The 13,364-nt window shown below is 49.7% G+C and overlaps 4 protein-coding genes across 4 annotated transcripts; 2 read left to right on the top strand and 2 right to left on the bottom strand.

The window, feature by feature from the left end:
* Positions 1–3,111: 3,111 nt before the first annotated feature.
* Positions 3,112–5,617, bottom strand: HETIRDRAFT_46055 (uncharacterized protein; the record flags this gene model as incomplete). Its single annotated transcript, XM_009548644.1, has 10 exons — positions 3,112–3,429; positions 3,488–3,666; positions 3,732–3,947; positions 3,974–4,194; positions 4,251–4,387; positions 4,436–4,517; positions 4,570–4,828; positions 4,892–5,058; positions 5,117–5,481; positions 5,537–5,617. 10 exons carry the CDS (start codon positions 5,615–5,617, stop codon positions 3,112–3,114), a joined length of 2,025 nt encoding a protein of 674 aa, XP_009546939.1.
* Positions 5,618–5,932: 315 nt separating this feature from the next.
* On the top strand, positions 5,933–8,015 carry HETIRDRAFT_146275 (SAM-dependent methyltransferase). The gene is made up of 11 exons (XM_009548949.1): positions 5,933–6,015; positions 6,087–6,269; positions 6,324–6,492; positions 6,550–6,581; positions 6,658–6,756; positions 6,846–6,892; positions 6,958–6,982; positions 7,042–7,231; positions 7,323–7,533; positions 7,609–7,665; positions 7,720–8,015. The coding sequence occupies exons 1-11, from the start codon at positions 5,968–5,970 to the stop codon at positions 7,757–7,759; spliced, it is 1,101 nt and encodes a 366-aa protein (XP_009547244.1). The 5' UTR covers positions 5,933–5,967; the 3' UTR covers positions 7,760–8,015.
* Positions 8,016–9,322: 1,307 nt separating this feature from the next.
* Positions 9,323–13,251, top strand: HETIRDRAFT_146274 (serine protease S53). Its single transcript, XM_009548948.1, has 20 exons — positions 9,323–9,364; positions 9,423–9,485; positions 9,556–10,065; positions 10,126–10,416; positions 10,471–10,522; positions 10,571–10,626; positions 10,682–10,807; positions 10,865–10,941; positions 10,995–11,034; positions 11,082–11,282; positions 11,334–11,593; positions 11,647–11,678; positions 11,738–11,754; positions 11,803–11,916; positions 11,973–11,989; positions 12,042–12,105; positions 12,160–12,178; positions 12,237–12,262; positions 12,319–12,458; positions 12,518–13,251. The coding sequence occupies exons 3-19, from the start codon at positions 9,606–9,608 to the stop codon at positions 12,372–12,374; spliced, it is 1,908 nt and encodes a 635-aa protein (XP_009547243.1). The 5' UTR covers positions 9,323–9,364; positions 9,423–9,485; positions 9,556–9,605; the 3' UTR covers positions 12,375–12,458; positions 12,518–13,251.
* On the bottom strand, positions 12,436–13,251 carry HETIRDRAFT_409931 (uncharacterized protein). Its single transcript, XM_009548947.1, has 2 exons — positions 12,518–13,251; positions 12,436–12,458 (listed from the first exon to the last, which is right to left on the bottom strand). Exon 1 carries the CDS (start codon positions 13,129–13,131, stop codon positions 12,796–12,798), a length of 336 nt encoding a protein of 111 aa, XP_009547242.1. The 5' UTR covers positions 13,132–13,251; the 3' UTR covers positions 12,436–12,458; positions 12,518–12,795.
* Positions 13,252–13,364: the final 113 nt, after the last annotated feature.

Here is a 13,364-nt window from a genome sequence, read left to right as displayed (position 1 = left end):
TAATGAAGCAGTTGATTGGCAATTTAGTCGATCGTCCGGGGCACCCGTCCCGAAATTCGGACGAAATTCGGACGATGTGCATTCACAGATCCAACACCTCATGAAGAGCTGTTTTTATAATACCTCAAATCGAAACAAACATCACACCGAACCCTCGTGAATGGTGAGAAGACAGATGACGAGCTTGACCGACCGCAACCAAGTCAAGCGCTTTGAATAAAGCCATCGCCTCGGCAAATGACATAATGCTATCCCACATTGGGTCAGTTCGGTATCCAGCGGTATCCCCGCAAATTTCTCAAAATGCGGGGTAAGAGTGGTGTAAGGCTATTAAGCTGACCAAAGGGCACTCGAAGGGCCTGGTACCTCGATAGCGAAAGTGGACGGAGGCAAAATCGACACGATCATCAAAAGAGGAAATCGTTACTTACTGCATCGCATTGCGTCACTTTTCAACTATTTCCCGTCGACATCATCCAGAACTACCCAAAAGTCCACATTCAGATTGTCGACAAACACGCTTACTCGATTATTATCACCGCACATTTTGTGTGGTCTTAGTTGGTCTCACCGTCCTTGATGTTGCTGCCCCTGTCTGATCCTGTCGATGGTTTCCAATATAAGAAACCATTGCCGCATATGGCTCTCTCCTATAGCAATCTCTTTGCGGAAGGTTTTGCCGCATACATGCTTTCCTATGATGTGCTTCATTTCCAATAAAAAATTCCTGTATTGGGCCCTTCTCGTGCTCTACCAGAGCATTGCCACATATGATTCTCTCCTGTCGCGGTCTCTTTTTGGAGGGTTTTGCCACATACATGCTTTCCTATAATATGTTTCATTTCCAGTAAGAATTCCTGTAATTTGGCCCTTCTCATGCTCTGAGCCATCAGCAAACTAGGAAGTGTCTAGACATGGTGCTCCTGCACTGCCAGCACTCTTTACAGCTCCACAGACGGTTATGATATGAAGTCAAAATGGCACCTCACTAGCCAACCACACATATCCTCAGCAAGAGCGAAGAGGGCCACAGATATCAGAAATGGTTACACAGTGAGCACCCAGGTGATTACAGAGCTCTTCGATGCAAGAGGCAAGCCAGAGGATAACTAAAGGGCCCAAGGACGATACCATATGAGTTCAAGCTCTCTTATATAGGGCAAACCGGGTGGAAGGATAACACGACATTGAGCCGAAAATGGCAAAATCATCCATATGTAGGACAAATTCTTAAGACAATGTGGTGCTAAAACAGGCAAGATTATCCATAAAAAGATAAACCCAAATGTGAACCAGACATTAACTGACCCCTAACCAACATGAGCCAGATGATGTCTACAGAGCTCGTCAGCCAAAGAGTAGACCCAGAGCTAAACTACAGAACCCCTGTACAGAGCTCGAAGTGGGACATCAACATGGCCGACACAAACCAGACATTACTGTATAGGCTGACTGAACAAAAGCAAGAACAAGGCGCCGGAGCGAAGCGACGGTTTGCCGTGTGGTGAATATGATCGGCCGCGCTTGAGAGACATGCTATGTTCAGTCAATACTATTGTAAGGAAAATAAAGAAATCGGCATACGCCAATAGTTTTAAGGACCGCTACCACTCATCTGCAGCAGCAAAAGCAGAAGCTTTCCCTCGAGATTTTGATCCACCTCTGCCGCTTCCTCGGGGTCGACCCCTTCCCCTTTTCGACCCTGATCGGAAAGACGATGATCGCGAAGGAGCTCGTTTCCCACTGCCGGGGCAAGCTAAGACAATGCGCGAATCTGTAACAATTCTGACTTAGCATCATGAATCCAAGACATACCGTTGCTGAAATGCCCTTCTTCGCCACACTTAAAACAAGACACGGAATTGTTCGTGCCCTTGGCCATCGTTGTGCCTTTGAAACGCTTTCCGTTATCGGAATCACCTTGAGGACAAGCTGCAAGATCCAGCATGTTCACCATAACGAGCAAGAACATATGCACAATTATAACATACCGTTGGCCCAGTGACCTTCTTCTCCGCACTGTTGGGCAATAATGGGTTTGAATCAATCGATGGGCCCATTTCGGAGCAGTAGAAAGAAATCGTACTTACTTTGAAACATCCTCCAGAATTTTGAGGGCGATCACCCCCTAGACTCTGGGCCCTCCCCGCCAATGCAGAAACAGTGCCACCAAGATCAGATTCGTCTTCGGCCCATTCAAAAAAACCACATTTGGCATTTTGGTGGTTGGGACATGTCCAAAACTTTCGTCCTTTGTTGACCCCATCCTTCACGACAGTGCTTTGTACGGCTGTCAGCTCGCATCTACACCGTTTGGGCTCATCAGCGCTGGTATGGGCCTTGCCAAGTCCAAACGCCACCCGGAGTTCGATCAAAATAGAGAAATTGTCAGAAGCACTGAGGAAAGGCGACATAGGAACACTCACAGCTCGTTCAGAATATGATCGCTTACTAGGCACAGCGTGAGGGGGGCCTGCACTGGTCGCAGGTTGGTCCGCCCACTGGAAAAAGCTGCAACCTTCATCCCGGCCCTTGTCGCACACATAAAACAGGCGCCCCTTGTTCTCATTTTCTTTCGTTACTGTGCGCTCTACAGCGTTTTCGCCGCAGGCACAGATGATGTTTTCGGATGAACTTGCGCTTCGGCTTAGCCCTGCGACCGGCTGGTGTTGTGCAGCTACGTAGGATCGTGGGGGTTGGGGTGCTGGCAATCGCGGTTCTAACCTTGGTGTGATTGCGGGTTGAGCTCGCGGTGGGAGCGGTGGGGACGGTGGTGGCTGCGGGCGCTGAGGCGCGATGGCCCACTCCATGTCTGCAAGTCCGTCAAGGTGAGCCGGATAATGAGATTTTCACAAATACTCTATGCCCGCACCGTCTTCGTCAAGCGGCCAAGGTGGCGGGCTTCCGTATCTTGCATCATCAACATGTGTACGTTTCTTGCCTTTCGAAGGAGGCTTCGCATTTCCGCGCGATGTTGCTCGACCACGAGCTCCTGCGCTCCTTCCTCCAGCGCCAGGACCTGGACCGTCTACGCCGTCGTCGCCACCCCCAGCGCCTCTTCCAGCACCTCCACCTATGCCCCTACCACCCCTACCGCCCCCGCCCGCGGCTCTACCACCCCCGCGACCGCTGCCGCCAGGACCACCACCACCGCCACCACCACCGCCACCGCCACCGCCACCGCCGCCGCCGCCATTTAGAGGTCCACCATTTCCTCCGCCAGCACCTGTGACATATTTTCGGACACTCTGCAGTCCGGCCCCAGCTTAGCGAATACGTGAGTAAATTGAACAGAAACTTTACCGCAACAACTTTCTCAAAATCTCTCTTGGCTTTGACGAACATCTCCTTGTATTGCTCGACGGCTTCAACAACCATATCGTTCTTGGTTTTGGTACCTTGACAAACTTGAACCATGTTCCGTTCAGTCTAGAACGAGACGTTTACTGTTAAGTGAAGTACCTGGAAAAAGGCAGCGTCGACTTACCTCTCGTCGCAGTTGTGGTTTGCTCAGGCTCCGTTCGAACCCAATCTCGTTGTAGCCGTCTACGAGCCCGATGCCCAGTATTGAAGGGACCAGATACTTCATCGAACCTTCCATCCGCGCAATTACATATCCACGGTCAATAATGGTCTGGATATGTTGTGCAATCGTTGCGTCGGTCCCTATAGTTTAAAGCGTGAGCCCTTCCGGAACAACCAGCACATAATCACAAAGACAAGCATCGCACCGATCCCATTCTTGTCCATCAACCCGACCAAATCAGCTTCGGTTAGCAAGGTCGGCTTTGTAGTCTGCCCCTCTCGCAATTCACATACGCTGGGCATAAACTCTTGTCCTTCTTGGAAGTCCTCTATTTCCTTTCCGTTCCACTTGTCATACGGATAGACATCTAGGTAATTACGCTCAAGAACAATAAGGCCTATGCAGAGCGTTAGTTTAATCTCTGCATGGATGATGGGGTAGATTTACCGGTAGCATAGAATTCCTCTCCTCCATATAATACATCCACAGTCGTCTCAAAGCCCAGCGCGTCTTTAGAACAACATGCGAGAAAGCGACGCGCAATGAACTCGTATACCCTTTTATCATCTCCAGCTAGAATGCCTGCGTATGCAGTGGGGTGGATGGGGGGATGTGCGTGATCGTTGTTCTTTCCTTGTCGAGGCACTACGAAACCACCGTTCCGAAGGCTGTCACAGAGGTCAGTTAGATACACCTTGATTCATAAAGGAGGGGAACATATTACTTGGTAGCGAAGCCACCCCATGCAGGGTCTGCAGTTTGCTTCTCAATTAAAGTCATGAAGTCAAACTCAGGGTCAAATTGATCTGTTTCAGTACGAGGATACGACAAAAATCCTTTTTGGTACAGTCCCTCTGCAACCTGCCGCACCGTCAACCACTGCAGATGGACAACATGAAGACGGCGTACATCAAGAATCTTCTTTGGAGCCAATTTCAAGAGCCTAGATCCAGCCTTTTGCAATTCAACCGTTGTCAACGGAAGAGGTTTCCTAAAGTGTCCATCAGTCCGTGTAAGTGCAATCAATAAGGAACTTTTCCAACCATTTCTTGGTGTTCTTTTTTGTCACTTTAGAGACGCGTGCAGGGGCTTCCCGGTCAGAGAGAGCCGCCTCGTAGATGGCAAACGCAACGTCAAAATCAAAGAGATGACCCCTTCGCCACGTGAACACGGTTTCTCCTCTCTCCGTGGATGATCGACATAAAGCAGACAGATATATGAACCAGAAACTTTCAGCGACGAAAGATTTCACTTGGTTATATCGAGACACGACAAAACCCAGGGTAGGGAACTGACAAGGGCCTAGTGAGAACTAGGCGTAAGACGATGGTCGTGTGGATGACAAGCTCAACGATGCGCATTTACCATAGGATATAGTGTCTTTGATTTCGTTGAGTCGGGCCTGTAAAGTAAGCGTTTGCATACGAGTGAGAGCTGCCCCAACCCGAAGGTCAAGCATGATACGGGCATCCACTGCCGCGGCTTGTGCAAGATCTAGTTCAACAGGATGTTGCGCTGCATGATGTATCTGCCTGGCTGTAAAATTCATACGCTACGCTAGCTTTCAACAGAAAAGGTAATGAGACGTACTGAGAAATGATAGCACTGAATCTCGCTCGCTTTACCACAATGTGCTTCTGCGCCTTCCGACATATTGAAGCTATCTCGGCACCAATGTTTTCTCCCTCTCTATCACAGTCTGTCCAAATCATCAGCTGCTGCGCTTTCTTGGCCTCGTTGATGAGATTTTGCTCAATAGATTTCTTGTCAGGAGCCACAGTCGAAACCACGGGAGCATCAAACAACGCAAAAGGATCACAAGAGTTCCATTTGCGATGATTCTCGCCGAAGTCAAGGGACAAGAGGTGGCCAGAGACGCAAGTCACAGTGAAAGAAGCTCTGGCTTGTGGATAGTCGAAATCGTAGTTCTTGATATACTTATTGGTGGTATTGCGCTGATGATAGAGACCTCATGAGAATATGCATTGAGAGAGAAACAGCGAGACGCACGGTTGTATATTGTCCTCCTGACAATATCTGACTGACTGACTTTGCGATTGACGGTTTCTCAGCCACGCATAGAACCTTCATCGAGTAGTATCGCGATACGAGTAATGAGACAGAATATCGTGAGTCGTGTGTGGCGAAGTACGGAGTGATGCGTCAAACGTGGTGCTCTTATGAAGAATTATTCTTTAAATAGAGTTGTTGACACGCGCATACAGCAGTGATACAACGAGAAGATTGTCACCTCACTCAAGACGGAGGCAGGAGCCAAGGTACGTGAGCACCGACTCGCCAACTGACACGACAAAGCACGACGCGTTCGACGCGTCTTCACGTGACCATAGGATCATTCGGCCAGCAACGCGATCTGATAGCTGCACCACCTCAATGATTCCGTGCCCTAGGTCACTCCCTCAGGCCTCAGCATTGCTAACATGATCCCCGACTCCGTTCTTACTGTAGGGTACAACCTTTTGGACAAGGTAATACGTCTTTCGCGTCTTTGACGAGATATGCACATCCTTTCTGACAATGCATTGCATGCAATGATCAGGGGCTGGTCCCTGACTTCATTCTTCGCACTGCTATCCGCGCACTGTGTCGCCAGCGGCTACAGGAAATCAACCATGGCTCTTTTGAAACTAACCATGCCGCCAAGATGCAATGGGTAGAGAACTCGCGCGCAAGAGAGACCATCGCGGAATTGACCGAAAAGGCCAACGAGCAGCACTATGAGGTATCTTTGTGTCACAAAAACCTTGCTTTGTTCATCAATCGGATGTACCTTTAGGTTTCAACAGACTTCATCTTATCTTGCTTAGGCCCGTTCGCAAAGTACTCGTCCTGCCTATACCCTACCGGCAAAGAAACTTTGGAGGAGGCTGAGGTGCTCATGATGGAGATGTACTGCGAGAAGGCGAAGCTCAGAAATGGCCAATACATCCTTGATCTCGGATGCGGTGCGCACGGTCTGTCTTGAAACGCATACCTGCATTGCTAAAAGTATTTTTATATAGGATGGGGCAGTCTATCGCTTTATTTAGCGCAGGTATGCTTGTCGCCGAGGAGCCCTTTATCAGCGCTCGACGCGAAGCCCATGATGACGATGATGATGCTTCACACAGAAATACCCCAGATCCCAAATTATGGGCCTTTCCAACTCTTCGACCCAGAAACTATACATAGATGCGCAGGCCAAGAAGCGCGGGCTGAATAATGTCAAGGTAGAGCATCGATCATTGTTTCATACTCGAAACATCCCGTCCCTCTGTTCAACCATGTTGCAAGGACCGGATGCTTACATTCTGGGTAGACTATCACTGCGGATGTGAACACAATTGATTTCGTTGACTGTGACCAGTACGCATTATGCATCTCATCTTTCGATTCGATCTAATAGGCCCTTGGTTTATTCGAATTGTCAGATTCGACCGCATACTCTCGATCGAGGTAGGTCGTGTCAGCTCATAACAGTCAAATCCTCAAATGGTGCCTGTCTTGTCTTCCAGATGTTTGAGCACATGAAGAACTACGACAAGTTGCTGCGCAAGGTTTCTACTTGGCTCAAACCCTCGCAGCATACCGGTGAAGGCGATGATTCCAATCCGTCGCTCCTCTTTGTGCATATATTCTGCCACAAGACCATGCCATATGATTTCGTGGAAGACGATGGATGGATGGCCCAGACGTTTTTTTCTGGTAACAACATGTCCCTCCGCTCTTGTTTATCGATTCATGGCCTTTTATCATTAACGCGAGATCCCCATTTTATCGCCAATTCATATCACAGGTGGAACAATGCCCTCGCATGACCTGTTCCTCTATTATCAGAGCCATCTCACCCTCCTCTCGTCGTCGTACATATCGGGCATACATTACTCGCGCACGCTCGAGCATTGGTTGCAGCGTCAGGATGCCAATGCAAAGCATGGCCTGAAAGAACTCGAGATGGATGCTGAAAAGAAGGGCAAAAAGGGTGAGGGAGCCAAGGCATTCTATCGGTGCGTAATATTTTGAAGAGGTCTCATGTCGCCAGTCAGATTGTAACACCAAACATGTTCATCCCTCGCTTCTAGGTTCAGAGTATTCTATATGGCATGCTCGGAATTGTTCGCTTACAACGATGGCCAGGAGTAAGCCGTTCAACCTACTCATCTTGTCAAATTATTCATCTACCATTTGTACAGATGGGGCATCGGGCACTACGTCTTCAAGCGGAAAGACTGAACTACGGACCGGGATGAAGTTTTTGGTGAAGTTTTCTGTGCTGTCGGTGGTTTCAAGATGGAAGGTGAGATGGCTGAGCGAGCGAGCGAGCACAAGGGGTATGAGTGAGAACCAGTGAGAATTACAATCGAAGTGATGCTCCTTGGTTCCCTAAACAGTAAAGTCTCGAGCAAAGTTCAAGTAATCTACAACAAGGATAACGTACGTATGTGTCTCTCAGACGGTATGACAGACAAAATCAGACTAGGTGAAGAGCAATGGATCGCATTGATGTTGATCGTCTGCACTGTCCTGGCAGTTTCGAGGGAAAACGATGGCAAACAGAGACAAGACTGACAACCCAGTACATGACTGGCGGATTTTGAGCGTCAGGAAGCGCGGAGAGCTGCGCTTAGCATCACTCACGAGTGGAATCAGGAGAGAGGGCGGAACTGCTCAGAGGTGGTGCAAGTAGTGGCTCGTGAATCTGCTCTTGAACAGGTACACTACGTATTTTGCTCTCAAATTACAATATATTGGCTGGCATGACAAGTCAATCAAGGAGCTCGAGAATTTCTGTTGGCAGGGCGTACAAAATTGTATCATGTCGACGGATGATGGAAGACGCGCGTCACGCGCGACGTAAGTATTCGTCCGCACTTCCAACGTTCACTTGAAGGATGCATCTGAAAACTGACCGGATTAGCCTTAATGGCGAACGCGGGTCGGTCCGTCGGAGCAACACCAAGCAAACGATAGGCCTCGACGGGCGCTGATAAGAGTAGAAAGGTCGATGGAAGCCCCCTCGCATGATACTTCCGATGCAAAACGACGTCGCGAAGGAATATACGCCTCCTGGGTATCATGACACGAAAGTCTTTCATGTACTGATGGCCTGGCAGATGAACAGTCCACGCCGCGGATCGTGGGTATCAGAAGTGTAGGTTCGGATAATTCCGGCGTCGCCCACAGCCAGAGGCGCCAACTCTTAAGCTTCTCCCAGCTTCTCCCACCCGGCCCTCTAGGCTTTACGACAAGACGTACTCGACCTCTAGTGTGCATGCTAATAACTACGTGGCTTTAGGATTTTATCAGGAGAATTATCTTGGCCTAGCATTCCAGGCTCATGGGTTGTTCTCCCTATTCCTTGACAGGAGATTCGGCCAGCGACATGCATGAAAATTCATCTAACGCCGATCATCGAGTTGTTAATGTGGGTTGTTACCCAGGCTTGGTCAAGTACATATATCCATTGAAGAATGATTGCTCCGGCGGAGATCCCGGGCTGAACGCCTTGGGCGTTGACCTGCTATGCTACCGAAGCCTGTAAACGTACACAAATCAGACACCCCTCCCAGTACAGAACTTAGGTACAAATGGACCCGGCCGTTATACCTCGTGGTCTTATCTCTATCAGAAACGATAGACATATCTGCGTGAGCCTCGATTCACGATTTTCTGCCTGTCAGCCCTCATTCGAGTTGGATGCACAACACTTAGAGGTAAGTAAGTACTCGATAATGCCCGGTTTCATGCTTTAACTTCAATTGACGCCCTCCCCGTTTTTGTATACAGACGCTTCTGGCTTGTTGATTGTCCGGTGACGTGCTTCTTCGAATCGCAGTCGTGAGTAAGAGCAGGATTCCACGACTAATAATAGATTGATAGAGCACTCCTTCAATAGTACGCCTTTCCCCCGACGAGACACATGCTCTCTCCTAGAGAACCGTGCGGAGATGGCGTTCTCGTGGGTCCTTTCAACCGCCGTGCCTTTCGCTTGACTCCTTAAATGGCCTGATCTGCTCCCTCAACATTAGGCCTTGGAACACTCTTTCCGGGTCTTCAAAGGTCCTCGCCCTCGAACACCATGCGTATCTCCCTCGTTGTGTTGTCGGTCTGTGCTACCGCATTTGCTGCACCTTCTCCTCGCTCTACTCATGTCATGCACGAGAGGCGCGCGGCGGAGCCTGTTGGGTGGTCAAAATCCAGGAGGCTTGAAGCAGAAAAAGTTTTGCCCCTGCGCATCGGCCTCAAACAACAGAACCTCGATGATCTGGACGATCTCCTCATGTCTGTTTCACACCCGGACTCTCCGACCTATGGACAGCATTGGTCTCCGAACAGAGTTGTAGATCACTTTTCTCCTTCCAATTTGACGGTAGCAACCGTGAAGGATTGGCTCACTTATGCTGGTCTGTCGAGTAACCGTCTCCGCCATTCTGTCAGCAAGGGTTGGATAGAGGTCAATGCAACTGTAGCGGAGGTCGAGGAACTGCTGAGTACCGAATATCACGTCTACACACACACGTCTGGCGTCGAACAAATCGGTAAGCCAGTAGCTCATTTTTAACTAACGAATCCCTTGGGTATCTGACCACATTCTCAAGGATGCCATTCGTACTCGGTGCCGGAGCATGTTCGCGAACACATCGACCTCATCAAGCCCACAGTACACTTCAATCATCGTGCTGGTAGCGAACCAGCTCGCATGAGGAAGCGGACTACCGACAAACTAGGCTACCCATCTTCCTTCAACGGGCCGAAGACTATTGGCAAGAAACCGAACGTCAAACCGTCGCTGGATACTTGCGATCAGTTTATCACCCCTGATTGCCTTCGGGCACTCTACAATATCAACTACAAGCCGGTTTCAACGCAGAAGAACTCGTACGGGATCGGTGAGTCGCGTTTCGTCTCCAAAGTTGAATCTAGTACTGACATTATTTTCCTAGTTGAGTTCACCCCACAAGCATTCTTGACCGGAGATCTCGATCTGTTCTTTACGTACGTGATCGTGATACCTTACAACGCTTTTTTTGATTTCGCTTTCAGCAATTTCTCTACCAGCCAAGTAGGGAGTAGACCCATCCTTGTCTCTATTGACGGAGGTTTTTTGTCATTTCACTTCCTTTAAAAAACTAAAACATGACGATACCATGCTAGGGGTAGCGCAAACAGAAAATCAGAGCTTCGGTTTCAATGGCGAGAGTGACCTTGACTTGGAATATGCCATGGCCTTGACAAATCCCCAGCCAATTACTCTTCTCCAAACTGGTGATCTTGTCGAAGGTCGGTCTGGAGAACAAGGTGGCGGGAGATCGAACTGATTCTTTCCTTCACTATCAGGCGCTGGGTTTGATAACTGGCTTGATGCCGTCGACAAGTCATTCTGTACGTTTGAAGGAGGAGATGACCCTACGCAGGTACGTCGGCGGATTTTACCCTAGTCTGTCATATTCTTCATTGTAGCAATCAGGATGGAATTTATCCTGATCCTCAACCAGGAGGCTTTGACGGTAAATCAGAACTCTTCGCGATAGATACGTTACTCATACTTTTACAGAACCTGAATCATGCGGAATTATTCCTCCGCCAAAAGTGGTGTCAGTATCCTATGGGCAGGACGAGGCAACAGTCACGGCTGTGTTTGCTAACAGGCAATGCGTTGAGTATGCCAAGCTTGGGTTGATGGGAACAACCGTTCTCTACAGTTCAGGCGATTTTGGCGTTGCAGGTTTCGATAATGTGTGTCTAACACCTGATGGTAAGGAATTTAGCACGCAAAACCACATGTTGTCCGATTAACACTCTGCAGGTGAAGAATCACAAAATGGTACAAGGTTCAACCCGGATTTCCCTTCCGGGTGTCCGTATGTCACTTCAGTTGGTGCAACGCAAGTCAATCCAGGCTCTACGGTCCACGATCCAGAAGGTGCCTGCGAGCAAGTCATCTTCAGCGGGGGAGGTTTCAGCAATATTTTCCCCGTACCGTCGTATCAAACGTCTGCCGTTGCCAGTTTCTTGAAGAACCACCCGCCGCCATACTCAGCTGCGCAATTTAATAACTCTGGAAAGGCAAGGAAGCTTGTTGGCATATGATTGATGGCTCTGTTCATCATCAATTGTAGGCCCGGGCGTTCCCTGATTTATCTGCCAACGGGTACGAGCCTCAAATATCCTTTCATCTGAGTCGTCTTTATCTTGAAATTGCGATGTCAGCGCGAATTATGTCGTAGGCAAGTGGCCTCTGTCGTTTGTCGGATGGAATACTGAACCACCCTCAGCTATTGATGGCGAATTCGAGCTTGTGTTCGGAACGTCCTGCTCGTCCCCAGTGGTCGGATCACTCATCACTCTCGTGAACGATGCTCGTCTTGCCAAGGGAAAGAAATCAGTCGGTGAGTTCTCATCGCGCCCTGAAGGACCCCAGCCCCCAACTTAGTTTTTCACTCAGGTTTCATAAACCCTTCGGTGTGTCGACCTAGTATACGCTCAGTTGCATCTTTCGCTCAACTTGGGTTAGGTATATTCCAGTAAATTCGCACATGCTTTTAACGACATCACAACGGGAGGAAACCAGGGATGTGGTACGTGACTCAAAAATATTCTGGAAGACTTCGACTCACCTGTTCGCCACCAAGGAACTCCCGGTTTCACGTCGTAAGTCCTTGCAGGATTCCTCACATCATAAGCGCGCTGACACTCTGTCCTCTTCTAGGACGACTGGCTGGGATCCTGTGACTGGTATGATCCGCTTTTCTGTACCTCATCAGCATTTCACTTACCGTCGAGCGTTCTAGGCGTCGGAACACCCAACCTCGAGCTTTTATTGCCGTTGTTCTTGGCCTTGCCATGAGCGTGGACGAACTTTCATTACGAACCACGTTCTGTTTGCACGACTCACTGGTGGCTCTTAAACGGTTTGTTGAATAGGGACTTTGTGTGTATTTTGACGCTACTACGTGTGGTATATTGGTATTGTCTGCTGAATCTCATTAGGCTACCCAGCCCATTTGAAGGATACGGATCCGATGGAAATGCGGGCGTCAAGGTGATGGTGTGGACAACCCAAATCAGAAAGCATGAACGACCTCAAAACGCACACATCATTCTTGCTTTGTCCACCCCCGGCGGATCAGTGAAAGGGACTCTCGCAATGTAGATTCTGAAGTGAGCGCGATGTCCTATAGATGGCACCCGTAAGTGGCGGCAGTCATTCCGTTATGCTTCCTTCCTTTTCCCCAAACAAAAGCGTGCAAAATACCCACGCCGCCGCCCTATGCACCGTCCATGCCCATCTGCGCACGGCGGGTAGCGATGCGCCGCATATCCAGCTCCCCGGCGAACCACCGTGTCCAGTACTTCGTGTGCACCATGTCCGCCGCCATCTGCCTGATCAGCTTCCGCAGCGCCTGCAGCTCCTCCGGATCCGCGGCCTGGCCCTGGTCGCTCGCGGCACCGTGGAGCTCGACGTCGCGCATGCTCTCCCGGAACCGCCGGACGTCCTGCTTGACGCCCTCGAGCGCGTCCTGCAGGAAGGCGAGCGCGTCGTCCAGCTCGTCGCACGCTTGGTTCGCCTCGGATACTTGCGCGGAGAGGGAGGAGGTAGACATGGTCCGTTTGGGTTGAAAACGTCAGGGGATAGGATCGTGAGTTGCGGGCGACTGTTCGCTTGGTCTGAATGCGTGTGTGCAGGATTGTGAGCGCCCATCTCGTCGCCGCTCTGCTTTTATACACCACCGTGTCGCAAACATACTCGCATCCTTGTGGTCATGGCCGATTCACCCGCGATACATCTGTCTTCCTCTTCAAAGTCCTCAATACCAAAGAGGAAGCGGTCACAAGG

Source organism: Heterobasidion irregulare (genome assembly GCF_000320585.1).
Source record: "Heterobasidion irregulare TC 32-1 unplaced genomic scaffold scaffold_06, whole genome shotgun sequence".
In the NCBI taxonomy this organism is placed as follows: domain Eukaryota; kingdom Fungi; phylum Basidiomycota; class Agaricomycetes; order Russulales; family Bondarzewiaceae; genus Heterobasidion; species Heterobasidion irregulare.
Note: the sequence above shows the minus strand (reverse complement) of the source record. Positions and strands in the feature narration are given on the sequence as shown.